This window comes from Thamnophis elegans, chromosome 2 (genome assembly GCF_009769535.1).
Source record: "Thamnophis elegans isolate rThaEle1 chromosome 2, rThaEle1.pri, whole genome shotgun sequence".
Taxonomy (NCBI): Eukaryota; Metazoa; Chordata; class Lepidosauria; order Squamata; family Colubridae; genus Thamnophis; species Thamnophis elegans.
In genome coordinates, this window is record NC_045542.1 from 85,672,223 (window position 1) to 85,696,348 (window position 24,126).

At 39.0% G+C, this 24,126-nt stretch overlaps 1 protein-coding gene across 6 annotated transcripts in view; it reads left to right on the top strand.

Moving 5' to 3' along the window:
* Window positions 1–23,295, top strand: part of JADE2 (jade family PHD finger 2) — a 196,641-nt gene extending 173,346 nt beyond the window's left edge. For all 6 annotated transcript variants that reach the window (XM_032211899.1, XM_032211903.1, XM_032211902.1 and 3 more), the window contains 2 exons: window positions 12,511–12,639; window positions 17,203–23,295. In XM_032211899.1, the coding sequence (XP_032067790.1) occupies window positions 12,511–12,639; window positions 17,203–18,095 (1,022 nt within the window). In that variant the 3' untranslated portion in view covers window positions 18,096–23,295. The remainder of the gene's footprint in view (window positions 1–12,510; window positions 12,640–17,202) is intronic.
* Window positions 23,296–24,126: the final 831 nt, after the last annotated feature.

Here is a 24,126-nt window from a genome sequence, read left to right on the forward strand (position 1 = left end):
CTAAGCTGTGTAACATCCAGAATAAGCATCTGGCTGTTTGGCAGAATATTTATCCAATTATATTTGTGGGTTTGAAATCTTCTCAGAAGCCATCACATGGTTCGGGGTTCTTTAGGACTGCCTGGATTACATTCAGTGCTGAAATTTGATCTTAGAAGTTTGAGCACTGAAAAAATATCTGGGTTTCAATCAATTGATAGTTATCCAAATTTGAAATTTGCACAGTACTTTGTAACAATGAGATCTTCAGAGTCACTATCTTCAAGATTGTAACATCAGAAAAAATGATATTTTGATGATAAATATATAGCCTTACAGGAAAAGCAACTTATTCTTATGGTATCTTTGTAAGATATGCTTCTGTGGAATACAATTAATTCTGAATTATGGGCTGAGAATGAGACACTGGGGCCAAAACATTATGAAATGCGAAAGAACAACTATAGCACTGTGACATTTCTGTTTATATCCCAAATGTACCCATGATAAGAACATCTGACACCTCTTAAAACTGTTAAATTAGACTGGTACAGCTAGAAAGACAATGTTGTCAGAGTGATTACAGCTGTGAATGGGTTATTCTATTCTTATCTTGTAAGCGCTGGGGATTACACATGGAAATGTCACAGCCTTACTGCTTGCGTTTCACAGCCTTACTGTTTACTGTGTTGTCAGGAACTAGATATATAGGTAGATCTTTCTGCCAAAAAAGAATCATAAACTTGCGCATTTAATAAAACTTGCCAGAAAGTGCTTACTTTTCTTATTAAAAAAGATGCTCGTAACAGTAAGTTATGTAAATATTTCTTCACTTAGATGATGGACAGACAGACAGACCTTGCTTAATGTCCCCTCGTTTGCTGGCCTTTTGAAGTTACGATGATGCTGAACAAGAAGGACTTACAACAATTATTTGTCATTGTAGCCCTCACAGTCTTCCCATAGCCTCATAATTGTGATTTGTGCACTTGGCAAGCAGCTGGCAGTTGTAACATTACGGTCCCGCCATTGTGTGATCTCCATTTGCGACCTTAATTGCCAGCTTCCAACAAGCAAAGTCAATGGAGAAGGTGGCCGGAGAGTGCAAATGACGATAATTTGTGGGATACTGTGTCTTTGCAGGATTCACCTAAAAATGGCAACCAGAATTGTGGTTGTAAGTTGGCACAGTCACATGAAGTTTCGCCTTACAGTTGTGTGAGCGGCACAGTTTCCGGTCTCAATTACCATTGGTAACTGAGAACTACCTGTAACCCAGAATTTGTTAAACTTCAGAGCTAATGTGAATGTTATAAGTTGTTCTATGCTGTCTTATATCCGTTCAGTCCTGTTTATAACAATGTCTGATTGGACGACTCATTTCTGCTCTTGTGTGTGAAGTAGCATTGGAGAACTTTTGAAGGAAAACAATTGTTTGCATGGTTGCTCTTGTTTTCCTTTTACAAGGGAGCACTGGAGGGTTGTCACTGAGAGTGATGAAAATATCATATTCATGCGTGGATTGTCACCAGTATACTCAATTTAATACTTTTTCCAATGCACACTCTTTGTAAATATAAATATTCAAGACAAATCTATAATACAAACTTACAATTTAACCTTTTAAAATAAAAAGTGCAATCTGTTGATAAGTTAGTATGATGCCATCTGTTTAAGAATTCAGCAGATGAACTTCAATCCTATCCTTTTCTTAATGAAGGCTTGACTTCAGTGCAGCTTGGCTTTCAAAAAGAGATGATAATTGTTTAAAAGATCAGCATCAGTGGTGAGCCATGACAGCTAATGGGAGAATAGAAGAAAGCATTTTGTTGAATATTAGCTAAAAACAAGCCATAATTGAACAGAATTTCTGACTGGTTGCAGTAAATTGCTGACCTGTTCATTCAGCTTTACCTCTTCCACCTTCAAAACATGCTTGATTTCTGGCAATATTTGGAAAAGTCTATTTTCTTGGCTGAATTTTTTGGATGTGGTTTATTAGTATCTGAGAGGGCTGAGAATAAATGACCGACCAAAGGTACTTAGATGGAGGGGGTGAGGGGCAAGAATTCAAAGTCTTCAGGAGGCCATAATGGTCATTATTACAGTATGAAGACCAGTCATAAGTCACTTTTTTCAGTACCGCCATAACTTTGAATGGCTGTCATAAGTGAATGGTCATAAGTGAGGACCACCTACACTTGGGACTTTCCCTGAAGACCATTAGAAAACTACAGTTGGTCCTATTACTTCTATAAGGTAGACCAGGCTAAAAAAAAGCCATATCGATCTAAAACTACTTTTATTCGAACATCTATACAACATCTATAGTACATCTTGCAAGTCTGAGTGTGCTCCCCCCCCTTGCACTTCATCTTCATACAAATTAGGGAGGTACCTGTCTGAGATATTTACTCAAATTAGACTCCTGGAATGGTCTCAAGGCCAAGCTGTCTGATCATTACCTGAGCAGTTCTTCCTTCTGGTCCTCAAAGTCATTCAGTATGCCCTTCTGCAGGTCCATAATGGGGCAGTGTGGGCAATGAAGGTGGCACTGTGTTATTCGCACCCTGCCCTGCTGTTCCACAAACTGCACTGCTTCCCACTTGACTTCAAGGTCTGATTATCACATACAAGGTCTGTCATGGCGTAGGGCAGGGGTGTCAAACTTGATTTCATTGAGGGCCGCATCAGTGTTGTGTTTGACCTCAGGAGCAGGCTGGGCATGGCCAGCTTGACATCACTTGTGTCGGGGGTGTCTGGTGACCCAAGCACTCTGCCAGCAAAAACAAGCTCCAGAGCTCTGTTTTCACTGGCAGAGGGTAGCAGGAGGCCTTTACAGCTGAAAATGGAGCCTGAGAGGGCCGCACATGGCCCTCCTGAGCTGCATTTTTGTTGGCAGAGGCACCGTGGACCGGTCCTTTGCTGTTTCTAGGATGGCCCGGCGGGCCAGATCTAAGCACCCCGCAGGTCAGATCTGGCCCGGGACTTGAGTTTGACACTCCTGGCGTAGGGCCTGGCTGTCTTGGAGATCACTTAAATTCAGGTATATGTGGGTATCCCTAGCCAGCAATGGGGGAGGGGGGTACCACTCTGGCCTTATCAATTAAAGAATGTCATATTGCAGGGCTCAGAAAGCATGCCTACTCTGTTGCCCTCTAGAGTGATCTCTCCCAGGGATTCATATAACACACACCCTTATGTTATTCAGGAAACTATTGAAGAACCGGTTATATAGGCCTTGAGGAGACGGGGATTATGGAACTTTTTTTTTTTGCTTGCTTGCTTGCTTTGATTTGTTTTTATTACTTTAATCTTCTGTTCTATGAATTAAATAAAGTTATGAAAACTATCAGACAACTAAAATATCCTTATAGTTGGGAGAAAGAAAAAGCCGTTTGCCACTAAAAGCTGCTACCTCATTGACCCCTCCACACTTAAAAGCGTTGGACTGAAACTGTAGAACTGGTAGAACTGCTGCCAGCCTTATGGCCCCTCTCGGTTGCACATTGGTAAAATGCAACCAGGAAATACTAGGAAAGCTGTAGCTTGATTGGCCCGACTCTACTTGTCTGTGTCTACAATGGCATGCCTGGCTGACCATACTGAGGACATAACCCTGCACCTATAGAAGGCTAGTTTAACCTCACCTTTGCCTTATCAAGGATGTCTCTGTGTTCATAATTGGCCAGCTTAATCCACTTTGACCCAACCATCTGACGGGAAAATGTGGGTAAACAGAAGAGAATGGAGGACTTGAGCAGAAGAAATAGAAGTGTCACACGGCCCGCTTTAGTAGCTCCAATTGCTACTGCTTTAAGCTTATTGAAATATCCAGCTGCCAGGACAAGAGTGATAACAAGCAAGAACAACCCTGTTTGAAAGAGTGCTAGAAATTCAATGTAATGCTCAGCATCCCTCTTGCTTAGAGCTCACTTAGAGTTGGGTCTGGAGCTTGGCAGCAACCCCACTTCATAACTGGTACAAACAAGGCAAGATTATACCAACCCCCCTCAATAAGCAAGTAACACTAATAGGAGGCAAGGATTGAACTTGCATTGCCATTGGGGAACTCAAATGGCCAGAAAATGTTTAAAGCCCGAGGATTATTACTTGGATATTAATCCTATTCAAATTATCCAGAATAAACTGTACTTACAACAGACAAGGGAGAAAAGAAGGCTACAAGATTGTATTGGGGATATCTTGAAACATAATCAAGATCTTTAAAGTATCCACTCTGTCTACAGTCATAATGAAAAGAACCCATTCACAGTAATTACCCTTGGCATTAATTGGACCTCTGGGGACAAGGGATAATTTAACTACATATATAGCTTTCTCCATCTCAGAGATATGGGCATTTCGTAAGGACCTTTTCTTCTACTTCGTCTGCTCTGGATAACTGAGCATCCAGTAGTCAGAAAGCCCTTATCCAGTCTGTGACATGGTAGACCATGAACGAGTGCTTATATACCATAATGTGGCTAAGCCAGAATCAAACAAAAGAGACAATGTCTTAAAAGTATATCATTAAGTCATTATGTGGAAAGTTGTAGTTGGTATGTTGGATAATCATAGCTATCCTGTTAACTATGTTTTAGCGTGTAGTATTTACAATCTCTGACTCTTCCACCTCAACTGATTTGATTCGGTGTTTGCGTGTTTCACAGAATTCGGAGTATGGAAGTGAATAAAAGTATTGGTTATGTAAGATACGGTAGTACTCCTGTGCTTTCAGACATACTATATTATGCATAAGTCTCAATTAGATTAAAAGTGCATTACTGTAAGTATGCATGAGGAAAAAAATTTCTCCACCAACTGATATAGTAGTTATTTCTGCCAAAATAAACAGTCAGGAAGAATGTTGTAGCCACACCTGTGATTCACATAGCAGCTTCCATGCTGGGTTTATATAATTAACCAGGTTCTGCAGTGCAGGTGTCATGTTTGGGGGGGCCAGCCAATGGTTCATATTTGCCAAAAGAGAGGCTGAGCTGACTGGACTTTCAGAGTTTCATTTTCTGTCTGAGCTGAAGTTGAGGCGTGATTGATAGCCTCAGGAATAGACATCCACAAAAGAAAGGTGTGGGAGAAGCACACATTCTCCTGGAAATGTTTTGTTGTTGTTGTTCCTGTTAAGTCAAGTGGTACTTTTGCTATTATCTTCTTGCTGAGCCTTCTGCAGCAGCCTGGGAATTCCCAAGGGGTCTCGCCTTCCAGTAGTAATCAACTACAACCCAAATATCTTTTTCAAGACCACCTACCATATGTGTTTCCACCTTCTGTGACTTTGAACCATAAACTTGGCATTTAAGATTTAAGCTTCCTGCTGATCTCACCTTCTATAATCGGACAGAAGCATTTTAAAACTGTTTTTGTAATTATAAATTGTAGAGTTCAAATCAGATTCAATGTTTTTGCTCTATTACAGAGAAGTATTTTATTCAAACTTGTCTTCATGCTTTATTATATGCTAGAGAAATCGATGCCAATTATTTTTAGACTTATTTTCTGTTCAGAATATCATTGGGCCAATTTTATTTTTTCATATACTCTATTGACATTGGTTACAGGATTATTAAATAAATTGAAAGTATACATGGAACTTAAATGTTGCTCTTTTGAAATGCAGCACAGTTCTTTTTGTCCAAAACAGATTGTTTTCTTGGAAATGTGTTTAAAACGAACTTGTTTTATGGTCACTTGTGGTTTCTTTGAATGTTTGGCTTGTGAAACAGAGTTATGGAAATCTAAATAGTATAACTTTATAGTCACAAAATATAATTTATTTCCCAAAGCGGGGAATTTTTAAATGTGGGAACAACTATGAATTAGATGCTTCCCAGGTAGTCTTGGAGTTCAGGTTGGTTCATTTGAGTGCAAACATGTCTTAGGATATTTTGAACCAAAGTTGCTTAGAGCTGTAAGGATTTTTAGGATTTGAACTGAATCCAGAAATATCAGCAGCCTATGCAGTTGGGAAAAAAATATGGAGTCTTGGGATTCCATCCTATTTGGCCCTTCTGTTTCAACATCCAAGTTTAGGGAGATTTTCCAAGAAAAGGAAAAGAAAGTTCCTCCCTTGAAAAAGATACGGAGAGATTGGAAGGCATAGGGCATACATTTTACCTGTTTGTTTTTCATCAGTTTTGAAAAACGAGAATTTTTTAAGCCTCTTCTCAGAAAGCTTTAAAAATTGGAATAAATCCTGAAACGTACTCTTCCTGGAGTGTTACTATCACAACTAATATATTTATTTAATCAGAATGTTCCAGTAAATACTTTTTTTTCTGGTTGGAAACATTCATAAAGGTACCTAAAAAATGTCCACTTTTTCGTGGAATATGGCTTGATGTACCAATCCATTTGTTGTGGCAAAAATTGCTTCATGAGCCTTGTAGGTTGCTGAGTCTGCCACTTTCCTTCAAAAACATCAGATGCACTGCATGACATGCCACATAGAGCCGGGACTGATCTTCATGCATATGGCTCTTCAGTGGTCTGCACAGAAGGTTGGGACTAGCAGGATGATTAAAAGTTGTTTTCCTCTGAGAGTGATTGGAAAATGTATTGTTTTGCTTCTCAGTTTCTGAGTGGTGTATTTCACTCATCATATTTGTTACAGGCTGGGGGATATGTCATCTGTAAACCAGAAAGTAGCCTTTTCCATCATGGATCCCTCCAGATGTTTGGGTTTATAAATACCCATCCATCAATCCCAGGCTGCCCTAGAGAGAAAGATGGAAAATATGGCTGGTTTCAGCGCACTCTGCCCCATATTTCTTGTTTTGTTACTTTTACATTACCAACATGATTCAGAACCAAAGTAGATAAGAAAACACAGATCCATTATTGAATGTTCTGCTTCTAAGGGCTGGCAAATAAGCTTAGGAGGCCAGGGAAGAAGAAGCAACCCAGATCATTAACCCCTTTTCCCATGCCCTTTTCCTAATGAAAATTGCTTCACTCCAGAGCTACTGTTTTCCCAGCTCTGTTTCCAGAGAGACTTTGGGTGTAATCAGCCTGCATGTATACATTTCTGTAATGGGACAAATAACAGATTTAAGGGGTAATTATGCTCAGGAAATGGATCAAGGAGTAGAAACATTTCCCCCTCCTCCAGTGCCACTGAATCAGCCTCCATGTCCCTTAACAATGTTATAGGCATTATTACATTGTCCTCTTTGTCCATTTTAGCTCTCAGCTACCTTACTTGAAAGAAATACACTACAACATCCAGGTCTTGCCCTCGTTAAAGCCTAGATCAGAAATTACAGACTTCGTATCAACCATTTTGACTGCCAGCAGTTTTTGATAAAGCATCTTTTCTAATGGAATTCACTAGACTGAAAGAGTTGGCATCTCCATTTTTTATAATCTTTTCGGTTAATGTGATTTTTATGTTCTTTATATACTGTATCTCTGAATTTTTTTATCTGTGACTTTCATCTGTTTGTTGCGAGATGGGAGGCTATATAAATTTGATAAATAATTATTAAATAAATAAACATTTTATACCATACATTACTTGCAGTACTTCACTGTTTCTTGTTCCCCTGTGTATTTGGGGGAGCACAGAAGGGCCAGCTTTGCTTTTTATTATAGTTGCAGAATCACTCCCCTCTCTGCAATGAGTTACAATGTGAATTATAGCCCTATAAGTGGCATTGTGAAGAAATTCAAGCCTAATTGATGCTCATAGGCTTTGAAGCTGAACATCCTTACTTTCAATATTCTTAAGTTTCCTTTTGGTTTATAGGTACGTAGCTCTCAACTTATGACTACAATTGATATCAGAATTTCCATTGTTACGCCGGGTGGTTGTTAAATGGGTAGCGCTCAATTTTATAATCTTTTTTGCCACAGTTGTTAAGCAAATCATTATAGCTGTCATAAAGTGAATCATGCAGTCATTAAACAAATCCAGCTTTCCCTATTGATTTTGCTTGCCAGAAGCTAGCTGGGACAGTCATAAATGGCAATCAGATGACCCCAGGAGGCTGCAACCATTGTAAATAACATGCCAATTTTGATTACTGCATTGGTTGTTGGTGTGATGACTGGTTGTAAGTGACATTTTTCAGTGCTATTGTAATTTCAAGTGGTCACTTAAGCGAATGGTTGTAAGTCAAGGACTCCCTGTAGTTCCATGGTTTGGCTTGCTTTCCTAGTTCAGTTGTTCAGATTAACCCAAGTTTCCTTGCTCTCGGTTTTTCTCCTGCACAGAGGGAAGACCTATTCCTCCTTTATCATTGATCTAGTACAGGTTTATTAATTGCTGCATGCATCTTAGTTAATGTACAACTCTTGGTATAATGTATTTGGCACATTAATGGACAAGCTGAATTTGCTGGACGATTGTGTGGCTGATGAATAATCCTATAGGCAAGCGATGTCTCCTAAAGCTGGAAAGGTTGCCCGTCTGAAAGCTGCGTTTCCCCTATCTATCTTCTGTGAACTGAAAAACAACCCTCTGGTTGTCAGGCTTTGAAATGCAGCTGTTCCTTTTGACAGGCTTCTTTTTCAAAAAGTCTAGCATTGATATTGTTGTTGGGAAGCACTGCGCCATTTAAACAAAGCCATATATTTTATTTGTTAAGTCAAGTGAAAAATGTGTCTGCCCTTCTCCAGTACGTTGGCAGGAGCTGAGCAAACATCAATTCTGCTTTTCTTTTCTTCCTGGAAATCAGTTCAGTAATTGTGAGAAAAATCTTTGATTGGCAAGCCTGCAAATATAAATCCTGTATTAAAAGAATAATAGTGGTTTATTAACTGGCTGCAACAAAAGCCTAATTGCTTTAAGCCAATAGTACTTAAATCCAGTATTCTGGTTGGGATGGCAGCCCATTCTAGAGGTTTAGGAATAAGTTCATAGTGGCAAGACCTGTTGGTGTGTGCACTGTGGAAATGACTGCTGTGTTTTCATCTTGGTAGCTCTAACCACAAAGTAGCAACTAAAGGCAACTGACTTGCATTAGGCAGAAACTTCCAAAAGTGGGTGCTTTATAAACTGCTGTCTAGCATTACAGCAAGACCTCTCGGGATAAGAGAGACAAAACCACAACATGTTTGCACTCCCAGTAAGAGGTTTATAATCCAGGAAAAAAAAGCTATCCATCAAGAATAGAATCAGATAGACACATTTATTTTTCTAATATCAGTTTGGACCATAATACAGATTCCTTACGAAAGTTCACACTCTTATTTTCTAAGCATCTTTCTTATGCGCCCTTTGCAATTAATAAGAATTAGCAATGAGATAAAAGTACAGGTAGTCCCTCAACTTAAAACAATTTATTTAATGACCATTTGAAGTTACAACGGCACTGAAAAAAGTGACATTTTTTTCGCACAGATGACTGTTGCAGCATCCTTATAGTCACATGGTCAAAATTCAGATGCTTGGCAACTGACCAGTCTTTCTGACGGTTGCATAAAGTATCCTGGGTTCCTGTGATTGCCTTTTGCAACGTTCTGACAAGCAGTCAGTGAGGAAGCCAGATTCACTTAAGAACCGTGTTACTAACTTAACAACTACTGTGATCCACTTAATAACTGTTATAAAATGGTTATAAACTGGGACAAAATTCACTTGACAACTTAGCAACAGATATCTTGGGCTCTGTTGTGTTCATTTGTGCTGTGGTGGTGGGGGACAGCAGACCTAATTACTATTGCCTGTAAGGGCAGATGGCTTGAGAGAGCAGCAAGAAGACAAGCAATCATCCAATGGAGTTAGAGAAGCCAGTGGGAACTCCCAAGATACTTTTGACAAGGACAAAATGGAAGTGTAGGCCTGGCCTGACTCTCATGACTTCTGGAATTTCCTCCTTGAGGAAGCCTGGAAGTCACAATTGCATCCCCATCCAAAAAATTAGCCAAATGTTTCTACTGAAGCAGGTTGTTGAAGAGCAGGACAGATTTAATTTTAAACTGACTGGTTTTATTGCTCTGCTGCTTAGTGTTGCCCTGTAGATTTATTAGCCTGCTATTTTAAATTAATTGTTAAGCATTTATTGATATTTTGTGACCATTTAAAATTGGATTTTAATTGTTTTGTAATTTAATATTGTAGGATGCCCTAAGGGGCCCGTTCAGGCAGTGTAGCAGGATATAAGAATAATAAATGTGCTTGTGTGCAACCCTTACTAAACTTTGGTCCAGAAAATGTGTGTTTAAATGGCTAACCAATGTTATCTTCATAAACTTGTTTTACAAATTTAATTGCCAACAAAATATTTGACCTCCAACATGAAGGAGTCGAAGCTAGTGAAAATTTAGAAAACTGCTAGAAGTCTACCAGCAAAGATCTTTTACATCAGTTGCTAGCAGTGGATGTCCAAGGTTAAATATGTTATTGTATGTGGGTGAAGCTTATATTTTATCATTGGACCATGGTCCCATCTGGCACGATTCCACATAATGCATTTTGGAATTCTGCTACCTTTGCATCCTTTTTTTTTAACTTCATAATCTCAAATTCCTGTTCAGTAAATGATTAATTACAGTATAACTGCAAATGTGGAAACATTGAAATGGAACTATAGCCTTATAGAAGGGATAATAACTACATGATATGCTCTTGCATAATGCTTTATTGACCCAATAAAGTCCCTGCTTTATTGACCCAAATATAAATGTACATAGTCTGTATAATGTCTTAGAATCACAGCCCAGAGGAACCACCAGAATGTAAAATAGGATTATTGTGTTTAATTCAGATAGTTCACCTAATTAATTTAAATTAAATTAATTAATTAATTTAAATAATAAGACTATAGGAGAAGGAATGGAAAAAACGGGGTGGAGTCAAAAGAAGAATCAGCCAAAAGTCTCTAAGGAACCACAAATGGACTGAAGTCCAATCCTTCTTGAATTCCATTGACCCTTACTTAACACCAAGATAGTCCTGACTATCTAATGGGATAGATTCTTGTGCATAGGCATGATTAGTAATAAATCAGTCTTAATTGGAACTTCACATGTGGTCCTGATCTTTCCTGTCTGATATTATTCTACTCTACTAATGGTCAGCATTATCTTAGCATTAGATAAGGGTCCATAAAATTTAAGGGATTGGGCTTAGTCTGTTTGTGGCTATATAGAGACTCTAAGCCGATTCCTCTTTTGACTCCACCCCAGGTTCTGCCATGCCGCCTACAAAGAATCTAGTAAACAAAGTTATCATAAAAAGTAAATAGGTTGATTGATTGATTGATTGGTTGGTTGATTGATCAATCGATCGATTACGAGGGCACTGCTTCATATAAAAATATGATTGTAATACTCAATTAAGGATACATATCCTGTTCAAGGATGGCCTGGATAACAGTCCATACTCCATGCTGGCAATCTCCCTTCTGGATTCCTTTATCATACTAGATACATATCTAGTATGTATCTAGTATTTGCTCTTAAAGATAACACAGAACCTGTCATTGGTACACAGTGTGGCAGCAAAGCTGCTATCGATATCTTTTTCAGACATAATCCCAATCTTAAAATTAATGCCTATACATCACTAGTCTGACCTCTACATTTTTAGTGATGTTCAAAGTACTTAAAGGTTTAGAATATTGATACTTATGGAAGCACTTTGGCACATACCTGAAGGTTAAGAGCTGTAAAGGAAGACCCCCTTAGGGATTCCATAGTTGGGTGTGTTGTGACCCAGGATGAGAGTAGGCTTTTTTTTGTGGTCCCTAGCTATAGTGTGCCCTTCCCTTGATGACCAAGTTGGTGCTCTTGTTACCTGCCTCTCAGTGCCTGGTGAAGACCTGGTTTTTATAATAGTTTCGCATTCTGGGATTCTGAGCCTGATTCCATTTTTTTTCTTCCTTGGGTAGTTTTGTAAAATCAGGTCTTTGGTAGCATCTTTTCAGACTAAGTGCTTTTATTAAAAAGCATAGCTTTTGTGAGCTACAGCTCATTGTATCTGTGCCATTTCACATTTTTATTTTCATTTGCTATCTTGGAATCATCGTTGACTCCTTGTGACTACCTAGACTAGTCCCTGCAGGTTTTTTAGTAAGGTTTTTTTGAAAGTGGTTTGCCATTGTTTTCTTCCTAGGGCTGAGAGCGTATGACTGGCCCGAGGTCACCCATCTTGACTTTGTGTTCAAGGCAGGACTAGAATTTAAAGTCTACTGGTTTCCAATCTGATGCCTTAACCACTACACCAAACTGGCTCTCTAATTGGATAAATTACTGTATGTTTAAAATTGTTGACATATTTTACTATTTTATCTGGCATATTTTACAGATTGTAATTCACCATAAGATGTTTTGAAAAACATGAAAGAAGCCAGTGTTCTAAATTAATAAAATAAGCAGTGGCTTCTCAGGTTATGAAGTCTCCCCATGACTGTTGTTTTTTTAATGCATTTTACTTTGCTGTTCCTTGTGTTACCAGGTTAGGGACAGATTCACGGACAAGATCTGCGTGGTCAGTAAGCCAGCACCAACTTGATGGCACCTGGACCTTTATTGTGTTATTGATTCATTCTTTTTTTTTTATTTAAACAGAGCAAGCTGAAAAGAGAACAAAAGGAAGGAGAAGTGATCCAAAGAGAAAAGGAAAAGATGATAGGAAAAGCAGTCCTGAGAAGAAAGAAAAGAGAAAATCAGGGAATGAGTTAGTACTGGGACAGCTGGGTAAGTTTAGCTTCAAAATATACATTTGAAACCTATCAAGGCTTTAGATGATGAGGGTATAAATACTCAAAATATTTTCTGAGAAATAAATGTTTAAGTATATTTTCATATTCATTTCACTTTCGGCGCACATTCATTTTAGCCGTACAGGGTAAATTTTTGAAAAACAGGAGATGCGTTCTTTCCTCGGTTTTGCATTCATACTAGTTTGTATGAATCAAATATATAGGGCATAATACACTATATTGCCAAAAGTATTCGCTCACAACTGAATCTGATTATTTGGATGGGTGAGTGAATACTTTTGGCAATATAGTGTCTTTTGCAAACTGCAGAAGGCATTCCTCTGGACAGAGTGCTCAAGTATATAATGGCTGTTCCATTATAGATATTCTTGGATGCAGCTGTTTAATTGGGTCATTTAGGTTATGACACAAAAACTATCACAGTTGCTGCTACGCTGGGATAGACTTCATGGTATGCAGGCATCGGTGTGCATGGGGATGTGTCCCTTGCCCTTGCTAGACTCTCTGCACTACTTAACTTCTGTTTCATTTGCTTACCTTTTATATCGTGTTACCTTTTCTTCTAAACCAGTGTTTCTCAACCTTGGCCACTTGAAGATGTCCGGACTTCAACTCCCAGAATTCCCCAGCCAGCATTTGCTGGCTGGGGAATTCTGGGAGTTGACGTCCAGACATCTTCAAGTGGCCAAGGTTGAGAAACACTGTTCTAAACAATGTCTCTGGATTCCACATAGCCCATCATGGAGCCTTAGAAAATAAAATCAGTGGACTTCTGCTTTTATTTTCTGCATTTTATTTTATTTTCTACTTCCGCAAAATCAAGCTATGTTGATTTTGGAACACATGTATCCAGAGAAAAGAACATGGGGCATGGGAAGAAAAGGCATGATTTTGTGGGATTGATGGAAAGGACAAAAAACTGGCCACATTCACTGTTATGGACCCTTTATAAATATCCAAGTTCCCTCTCTCCAGCAGCATCCATTTGGTAAAAATATACACAGTGTGCTCCTTTATCCTGGTAGGTGACTGAATGGCTGATGCTAGAGAAGGACCAGGAATTGAAGATTATTTTGATTTTACTTCTCAGCAACTCTCCATGCACTTAAACGTTGTTTTGAACAGCCCCTCAATTTAAGGATTAGAATCATTCTGTAGAGTTACTTGATTCCAGATTTCACTGACTAGTGTTAACACTAGAATCCATGGGAGATATGTATGCTGAAATGCTATAGAATTTTATCCTTTTTTCCATTATTTCTTTAATGGCATCATCCATTCTTTAGGTATAATACAACTCTGTTTCTCTTTTTATTTTTGAGAGTATTATATTTAGAAGGGCTAAACCAGCAGCATCAAACGGTGATTAAGAAAAGGCTTCACAGGCACCAATAGATTGTTCAGTGGTGGAGATGATTATTAGATTATGGTTCATCTATCTGGGGTAATATTCCATTTCTGGATGCAGTTGCACATGACTTTAAACAGTTGCTCCTTAAAATGGATTTGGATTGTTGTGAGAGGGTGTCAGATGATGGTAAGAGGGACCAGAACATTGTTTCCCTTGCAAAGCCCCATCAGCTAACCTAATCCGTATTAAGGAGTATTTCTTCAAATCACTGGGAGCCAGGGGTGAAATTCAGCAGGTTCTGGCAGGTTCTGGAGAACCAGTAGTGTAAATTTTGAGTAATTCAGAGAACTGGCAAATGCCACCTCTGGCTCGCCCCAGAGGGGGTGGGAATGGGGATTTTGCAGTATCCTTCTCCTGGAGTAGGGTTGGAATAGAGATTTTCAATATCCTTCCCAGTGGTCGGAGCAGTTGCGACCATCCCAGAACGGTGTTTTGGTGGGCCCACCCGCCCGTCTGCGTTCCTTACCTGCTTTTAAGCCAACTGGGCCATTTGTGCACATGCATGCAGCGTATGGCATGCAACCTCCCCTGAGCAGCTGGAGTGTCACAGAGTGGCGGGTGTGCATGCGTGCATAGTACGCGTGTCCAAGGTGGGTGCCCAGCCCCATTGCAGCGTACTACTGGTTGCTACGGGATCCGGAACCCACCACTGATCCTTCCCCTGGAGTGGGGTGGGAATAGAGATTTTGCAGTATCCTTCCCCTGCCATGCCCACAAAACCGGTAGTAAAAACATTTGAATTTCACCACTGCTGGGAGCATATGACCCCCATTTACCCATTGTGAAGGGCAAAAGACAAGCCTAGCTCCAGGGAGGTACTGCTTCAAAATGCAGAGGCTATCTTAAAAGAGAAATTCCATTTTCTACATTTCACTCCCTCTTCCGCTTTCTCACTGATAAAAGCTATAGGAAAGTGTAGCTCTAGAAAGCTTTGGCTTCCATACACTTGGAGAAGTGAGGGAAGGGTGAAAATATTCCCAAAGTTTTAGAAAAGAAGAGGAGAACGGCAAAGCAAGCAGTGGGATGTAAACTCACCCTACATACAATGAATGATGTATGCGTGGAGTGTGTGTCTTATGACCTCAGTCCAAATCTTAACTTGCTGTAGGTAAACCACTGTTTGAAAAGACTATTGCACAGAAGGAAAGGTTGGCTTTACTTTGAACATGTAAGCTAGAGGGGATCCCCAATTCTATTCTGATGACCACTGACTGAGAACCTCATCACGCCGGATCTGTTGCTGTGGATGGTTTAGAGCAGGGTTGTCAAACACACATCGTCATGGCGGCATCACATGACATACTGGGACTTTTTTTCCCCTTTGTTAAACCGGACGTGGGCATGGCCAATGCATGACTCATCTGACTCATGGGCCGGGAGTTTGGCAGCCCTGATTTAGAGAAACAGCATGTTCATAGTGATCCACACTCTGTAGCCTCCAGATTAGTCTGTGGGAATGCACAGAACACCGGCAGCAGTTTGGAAACTTCAAATTAAAACTATCTGCCAGGCTATTAATAGAGTCCAGGTACTGCATGAGCGTTTCACAACTATTACAGTGGCTCCTCATGTATTTTTAGTTCGGTTTTACTGATGGTTATCTTTAAAACCTTCCACAGTTTGAGATCTGTTCTTCAAAGCATCATAAAAGCCACCAAGATCTTGTTTAGAAACTATCTTCAGGTGTCATTACTATCTGAAGTAAAAAACGCCCCTTGTGGAAAGTGCTCTTTTTCTGGCAGGGTGTTCAATTTATGGGATACTTTCTGCCAGAATTGCCTGTTCTATCCTTGTCCTTTAAGTGAAATAGCTTGTTTATTTGAAATATCCTTTCATTCTCATGTATAATTTGATTCATCCAAAACTGCTATTCAGGGGTTTCCATTTCTCAACAGCAGGAAGCCTGCTGGAGTTTCATTGTGACTTAAAAACTAGCAAATCTCTTGTGGCATAAACTTTTATGGATTCCAGCCCTTTAATTACTAGTCATGCCGGTGATTTTTATCTCATATATTCATGGTTAAAAAACAATATCAAAAAGGGTGTATTGAATATTATTATGGTAAGTATATAACACTGGAAAGGGTAGTCCTCGACTTAGGCCCAGGATACCTGCAAGACCACTTACTGCCACCGGTAGCCTCCCACCGTCCAGTGCGATCCCACAGAGTTGGTCTCCTCAGGGTGCCGTCGGCCAGACAGTGTCGACTAGCGACCCCCAGGGGGAGAGCCTTCTCTGTGGGAGCGCCTTCCCTCTGGAATGAGCTGCCCCCGGAGCTTCATATAATCCCCGACCTCCGGTCCTTCCAACGCGCCCTAAAAAGTTGGCTTTTTCAGCAAGCCAGCCTGGCCTGAACAAAACAAAATAAATTGTTGATCATTGTTAATTTTAATTGAATTTTTAAAAAAATGTTATTGTTGATTCTAATTGGGTTTGTTTGGGATATTCTATTTAATTCTTTTTAACGTTTGTAATATGTGGTTTTTTTTAATGTTCTACGCCGCCCTGAGTCCTTGGGAGAAGGGCGGCATATAAATCCAATAAACCTAACCTAAACCTAACCAAAATTGAGCCCAATATTTCTGTTGCTAAGCAAGACATTTGTTAAGTGAATTTTGCCCCATTTTACAACCTTTCTTGCCACGATTGTTAACTGAATCACTGCGGTTATTAAGATGGTGGCACGGTTATTTGGTGAATCTGGCTTCCCCGTTGACTTTGCTGGTCAGACAGTTGCAAAAGTTGGTCACATTACCCCCTGATACGGCAGCCGTCATAAATATGAGTCAGTTGCCACGCATCTGAATTTTGATCATGTGTCCATGGGGATGCTACAAAATAGTCATAACTACCCTTTTTCAGTGCCATTGTAACTTCAAATGGTTACTAAACAAACCTGTATTTAACAGTGAGGCAAAAGGAAAATTATGTTCAGAAAATAGAGTGACCATGGGGACAGTGGCTATTCACAAAGTAGTTGCTTCCTATGATTCAGATATTCTTGCATTATTGAAATGGTTTCTTGTAATCTAATTATTAGACAGTGTTTGAATTTATAATGAGTTGGAAAAAAAAATAATGACTGATCTTAACACATTCTATGTTTCTACCCATTCTTGCAATAGGCTTGTCAACTTCCTTTCCCATTGCTGGGACCTTCTTCAACAGCTGGTTGGCTCAATCTGTACAGATCACCACAGAGAACATGGCAATGAGTGGGTGGTCCTTGAACAACGGACATCATGAAAACACCACTCCAGGCCTTTCTGAGGAACTTTTACAAGATGAAGAGACCTTACTAAGTTTCATGATGGATCATTCCTTGAAGTCCCCATTGAAACAGAGTGACACAACTAAGAAAACTAAAAGTAAACATCGAACACAAACGAAGAAAAAAACAGCAAGAAATGGCTTAAATGCCCTCTTTAAAAGACATCAAGAAGAGGATTCAAACAAATGGACTAACAGCAGTTATTTGGCAAATAACACCACAAACTCTTTATCCCATGATTTAAGAAATGGCAAGGCAGAGAAAAGTATGGACAAACTACACTCAGAGCGCAAAGGGGCATGTGAAGTGAAAAAGACATCTAAGAAGGGCTCTTCTCATCCTGTACTTCCTCTTCCAAAAGCAAATGATTCTCAAGCATCCCCCAGCCTCATAAATAACCTAAACCATGATGAGGATGTCATGAAATACACCCCAACAGATCCTAACTCTCTGGTTCAAGTGCCTGATTCAGTAGGTAGTCTGAAAACAGTGGTGAGGTTCAAATTACCGAAAGAAGGCAAAGGGACTCAACGATCACAGAACAAGACACCTGAAATGCTTCACGGACCTCCAGAAAATGAAAGATCAAAGGTTATCTTGCATCCTTTTGACAATGAGACTGATGGCTACTTTTCAGATGCAGAAATGAGTGACTCTGACACAGAATCTGGAAGTGGCAGAGGGCACCACAGCCAGTTAGATTCAGGAAACGAGGATAATTTCAGAATGAGCATTTTGGCATCTTAATGCATCTCTGAGACCAGTCATGACAGCTTTGTGAGGCCTCAATCCAGTTAAAACTGCCATGTCCAATTTCAACTGGTATCATAACAAAGGGTTTTGGTTTGTTACTTTGTTTTTAATTTGTATATATAATTCAGAAAAGAGCACTGTTGTTTCCTCTCTCTATATGCTTGAGAAACAGCTCCAGGCTTCACCAATTTAAACTTCTATACAGTCACAGTAGTTAACCCTTATCACATCTATATCTTGGTTACATAGAATGCAAACATACACATTATTAAGGTCATCAGTTTTCTGGGAGCAAGCACGACATCTCAGGATTTTAATGAGGAGATCTGAGATTGCCAGCATCTGTTGTTCATGCAGGGATGACAGTTTTATGGGCATTACTTAAGTAAATTGATTTCGTGATCTGCCAGATGATTTCGGAAGGAGAATACTATGGATACAACTATATCCACAGGACGTGGAATAGTGAAAATAGATGTTTATAGGTATGTGTGTGTCTGTGCACCTGCACATGAATGTACACATGTGCAGGGTTTGCCAGTGTGTATGTTTGCGTGTGCAAGTATGAAGTAAAATAAGCGATTCTTTTTTTTTTAAAGAAGCACAACAGGCTTATTTGAAGAAAGCACTTAATGGGTAGAGGAAATACAACATTGTATTTATGGTCTACTAAACTCCCCCCCCCCTTCTTCTCCCTCACCTCTTTAGTTCAATTAGGGTCCATCCAGGAAGCAAGAACCAAGATTTAACACTCACTCAAATTATCAGCTGAGCAGCTCTACAAAGACCCATCCAAAGCTCTCAGTAGATAGAAATTACAGATCCACGGTAAAGCTGCTCTGTTCCCTGTCAGTATCTTTCCAGATTAATTTGGGGTATTATTTATACTATTCATTGGTAAAATCTAAACCTTTGCTTGTTAGAGCCATCCCCCATAATTTCCTCAGGTTAAAGTAGCCTAGTATGGGCCAAACAAAGATCAGAAGAAGAGATGTTTCAATTACTCAGAGGGGGAATTATTCAAATCGCTTCAAAGAACTCCAGTCTGTGCTTTCATGATAACTCAATAAATCTCTGCTCATCTCTTTAGGAGCTGCTACAGTAGCAGTCACTTGGTTGAAGAGGCAGCATCATTGAAACATTTCCTTTCCCATCTCATTGGTTTTTATAAACACTAATTACATTGATGGCTTTCCCCCTTTATTTCCTTTCCATTCAAAGTAGAAACTTGTTAGTGAGCCATCAGCACATCCTAAGAGGGTGATTCACAGAAGTCAGCATTCTAAATATTTCAGTAACACTGTACATCAGATGTTTCTAATAAGCCTTAAACGTTGTTTAAAAGCTGATGTGACTTATGAGTCATAAGGATCTCCACGTTTGCACTTCGTTACACTATTGATTCAATTTTGGCTTCAAAGGTTACAGAGTCAAGATTTTGAGTTTGCTACAGGCTTGATGGGAATGGCCCCAGTGTAAGCTCAGGGAAGTAAAATAAAAAGACAAGTGAAGTTCACTAAACATTTTTGCTGATGGTAGGTAACTTTGAATACGTGTGTAGGTGTGTGTATGTGTGTATGTGGTATACACACATTTATACATATCCTTACATATGCACACTGGGACACTTTCAAACTGGGGGAGAAAAGCATCTTGTAATTCTGATGAATCTGTGAAATTATTTTATGGATGCCAAAGAATATAGTAAAATAGCACAGCCAGAAACCAGAAACTCACTATGAGCAAAAGCTGTTGAGTAACTAAAGGACTAAATCCGTATTCATGACCCACTTTGCACGCTTGCTGAAGATGATGCTTTCATCATTTGAACCACCTTCCACCATTGTGATTTCTGATGTTACTTGTTCACTGCAGTAAGAGCAATATTGTTGGTTTTTGGTGGATTTTTTTTTTTTTTTGGTTCTCTAATGCCATATACTGGCAATTCTTTTTTATTTTGTTTTGTTTTTTAAGTCACATTATTTTTACCAGTCTTCTGAAGTCCTTAATACTATTCCAGTTGAGCTATAATTTAGAGAATCTCTATTCTGGAAAGCAACCAAAATCAGTTGCCAAATACACGACAGTGTTTTACTGATATATGATTGCAAAACTATTTCTCAAATCATTGACCAAAATGGAACAGTTCAATGTTAGTAGCCTAGCATATGGATTGGCAAGTAAATTTTGTTCCACCTTCAAGGCTTGGTATGTTCAGATAATGTTAAATACAGTAAATAGGACTTAGTTTTATCTTATCAAGCTTGCTAGACTTTAGCTACAATATCCTAGTTATGTCATACAAATAATCAATATGCTGCCTTTAATGGATCTTGCTTCCGTGTGCTTCAGTTCAACTATTGCTTTAAAAACAGAGAAAAAAATCCAGAAATCTTGCTGTATGCAGCTTCATTTGCTAGCTACTGCATTACTTGCTTGCTCACTCAATACAGGACAGCAAAAGGGGTAAACTTTAAAGAACAACCAAACTAAAGCAACACCTCTCTTTGTTTAGATGATGTATAGAAGAATGGAACACTCCATTGTTTTTACTGTGAATAAGATTCTATTATGAAACCATTTTTAAAAAAAGAAAATGCAAAAATAATTATTACTTTGCCATGGTCCACAGTCTCCAGTGCAATCTTAACAGTGATATATATATAGATAGATAGATAAATGTATCACAAAAATATCATTGAATGTTGCCGACTTACAGTCTTCCTTAAAACTGGAGGGAACAAGACAGCCTGTATTCATGTAGGACTTCAGAGAGTCGAATGGAGTGTTGGAGTACAGCCTTTCTATAGGATATGCTCATAATGCTTTAGCTATCATGTTTTTTGTAGAAAGCAAACGTTTACAAGGCTACAGTGGTTTTTGTTGCATAGAGAATAAAACTCTACGTGATAAAAAGGATACCGAAGATTTCACAAAGAAACAGGAACTCACTTTTTCCTAATAACTTTAGTTGCCCTTCCCCTCACAGAAGTGGTTTGACTCCAGAGGGGCTTCTGCCAGCAAATAAAAGAGTTTTCACTGATTCCTTTTGCAGTTTTCCACCTCTTACATTGTGCATTACGAAGCATTTCAGGCACATAGCATGAATTGGTAAAAATCTGCATGCACACTTCAATTGTTGAAACCTTATGGGGAAGTGTGTGCGTTCTTCCTTTCTCTGAATGATAGAACTCAACAAGGCTGGGTTCGTAAAGTGTACGTATTTTTTGCAAATGCGGAGGAATATGGATTTGGATTTTTTTTAAAAAAAGAAATAATATGCTCAGACTAAATAATGCTCACTAGAGTTCACAGTGTCCCTATAGAAATGTTTCTCAACTTTGGCAGTTTTGAAGAGGTTATTCTGGGAGTTGTAGTCCACGCCTCTTTAAAGTTGCCAAGGTAGCTACAGTGAAGTCCAGTAAGTGCCTTGGACTCGATTTCAGTCTATAGGATTAAAGAATAAGCCCTCTGCCAGCTGCTGCAATGTAATATGGAGGAGGGCACAACTTCCGTTAGTTCAGCGGCTGCCCTCACTTAGGGGAACGTGCTGAAGGTTGCAGTCCAAAAGTGGGCAGCACCAGGCCCCATTTGTCAAGAGGGAGGCTGGGAGCTCAAAGGGTTGGAGTGAGTGCCTTAAGCCAGGTACAAGTTTTAAGGCACATAGTTTGCTTCCAAATGCAAACTACCCACTCTGAAGGCCTTCAAAGGGATGCCAGCGGGCCCATTTTATGTTTTCATTTTGTTTGTGCCCCCAATAATAGTGTTGCCGTGTGGTGGAATAAACACAGTGAAATGCTCCAGATGGTTAAATCAAAGTCTTCTCTAGTATTTGAGGCTTGATATATATAGCTAGCTGTCGAAGGGAGTTGCTCATCGCACAAGGCGGGTGTTTTGTCACGGTTAAGATCCAGCTCTGAATTACTTAAAATCTGTTCTTTTGTGTTGTTTCCAGTAGTGTATCTGTTAGCTCCTGCTCAGTTGACAGCTATGTGCATATTCGTCAAAACCCTTTTAAGGAGAATGCCAATCTTCCTTTGCTACTTAGCACCTGCCTCTTTTCTTGTAGAAGCTAGAGAGATTTGCATAAAGGAAAAAGGAATTGTATGTGAAAAATATTTTTGATGCATTATAAATGTATTTTGAAATGAACGGGGGGAGCATAAATGGTCTATTTTATTACATAAAGGTCTTTAATCCAATAATGTGTGAACTTCAGGCATTGACATTTGCACTGTAAAGGGTGAATCCTGTTAGCATCATGATTATGTATTAACATGGCTATAGTAAAGCTCATTTTTGTGTTCATTAATAAGGATCAAACGTTGTTTTTGAAACCTTAGATTTAAATGGAATGTCTTAGAGTCCAGTTTTAGGAAATGCTCAAATACACTCAAATTTCACCTTCAGTTTTTGGAAACAGGAATTTTGTGGTCTATTTTCAATCTTTTGTTGATAGTTATTTTGTCAGCATTATTAAAAAACAAAGGTTTGGCAGTGCTTTTCCTCAAAGCACAGTGGAGGTTTAGCCATTTCTCCCCAAAAAGTGTGGGGGGAAAGGGTAAAATTCATTCCTGCCTGTTGCAACCTGTCACAAGGCTCACTTTCCTGTTACTAAATGGGTGTGGCAATTTGGTTGTTCTTTAAGGAATCTCTTGCACACTTTGGTCCATTCCACACTGACATAATACAGGCCCACTCTGTATCAGTTACAGGAAACAATATGAATGTCACAGGAGGCAAAAGCCACCTGTTTTCTTTGTTTCAAAGAAAGTGATGTGCCATTTGTTAATATAAAAGAGAAATATTGAAAATATATTGAAAAGAGCAATTTTAAATTATTTTTGGCTTATGTTGCAATATTTATTTTCTTGTATTAGAAATTCCTTTGTAGAGAAAAAAATGTATTTTTCATTAATGCAAAACCTATTTCTCCTTTTTGTACATTTTCCATGTTAGTTAATCCTTAAAGCAATATAATGTATCAAGGTTGTTCTGTGTGAAAGCTGTATTATGCATGCTGTTTGTGTTGCCTTGGAATAGGTCTGTCTGCCATAATTTTCATCATGTTTCGATTTAGTGTATGCTTTAATACACATTGGGACCATGGCCCATTTGCTTATGGAAAAAGAAATACCTTTGCATTCTTCAATGTGTTAGCAAATGCAGTCAATAAAGATGTGTTTTCTGTGTATCTTGATCTGAATGTTAAATATTTAGCAGCCCAGGTTAACTCAGTATTAGAGGAAACCATCCTTTAATATGTCCTCAAGTGTCCACAAGACTTTAAGATGAATATATGCAATATGAATTATTTCTATCAGCATGGATGATATTGTTCAATGTTAGTTTCTTAATTGTGTGGCCGTGAGTGTTCCATAGTTCAATTAAAGGACAAAAAAGCTGCAGAATTTGATATGAGCTACTTTTCAATAGTTTAGGAACAGAAACGAATGTCTCGAAAGACAGAACAGTGAGCACAAAAACAAGATTTTTAAGCAGAGGAAAGTGCTTGTTTTCATCTATTTTCTAGTTCACTAAACACTCCAGTGACTGCTTATACTCCTACACACAACCCAGAGAGCAAGAAATAAAATTGGATGGATTATGTGTTTTTAATGTTTAACTTGCAAGACTTTAAATATTGAAACCTCATGAAGAGGAGGATGGAGAAAACAAAATGATCAGCTTTATATGACAAACTTTGTTATTAACACTAAACAACCAGGTGCAAAATCATAGTTCTGTAGAACCAAACTGATTGCATATGTTTCTTTTAATGTCATCAGGCTTTCAAGTTAAATAAGTGAACAATACCAGATACTCCTTGCTTAACAGTGGGTAACAGGGACAAGCCATTCCAGCAGCTCCACTTGTTAGGCGAATCCTGCACAATTACAGCATCCCATGGTCATGTAATCACCATTTCCAATTTCTGGCAGTATTTGTGACCTTCATTGCTGGCTTCCCCATTGACTTTGCTTGTTGGAAGCCAGCAATGAAGGTCACAAATACTGATCACAAG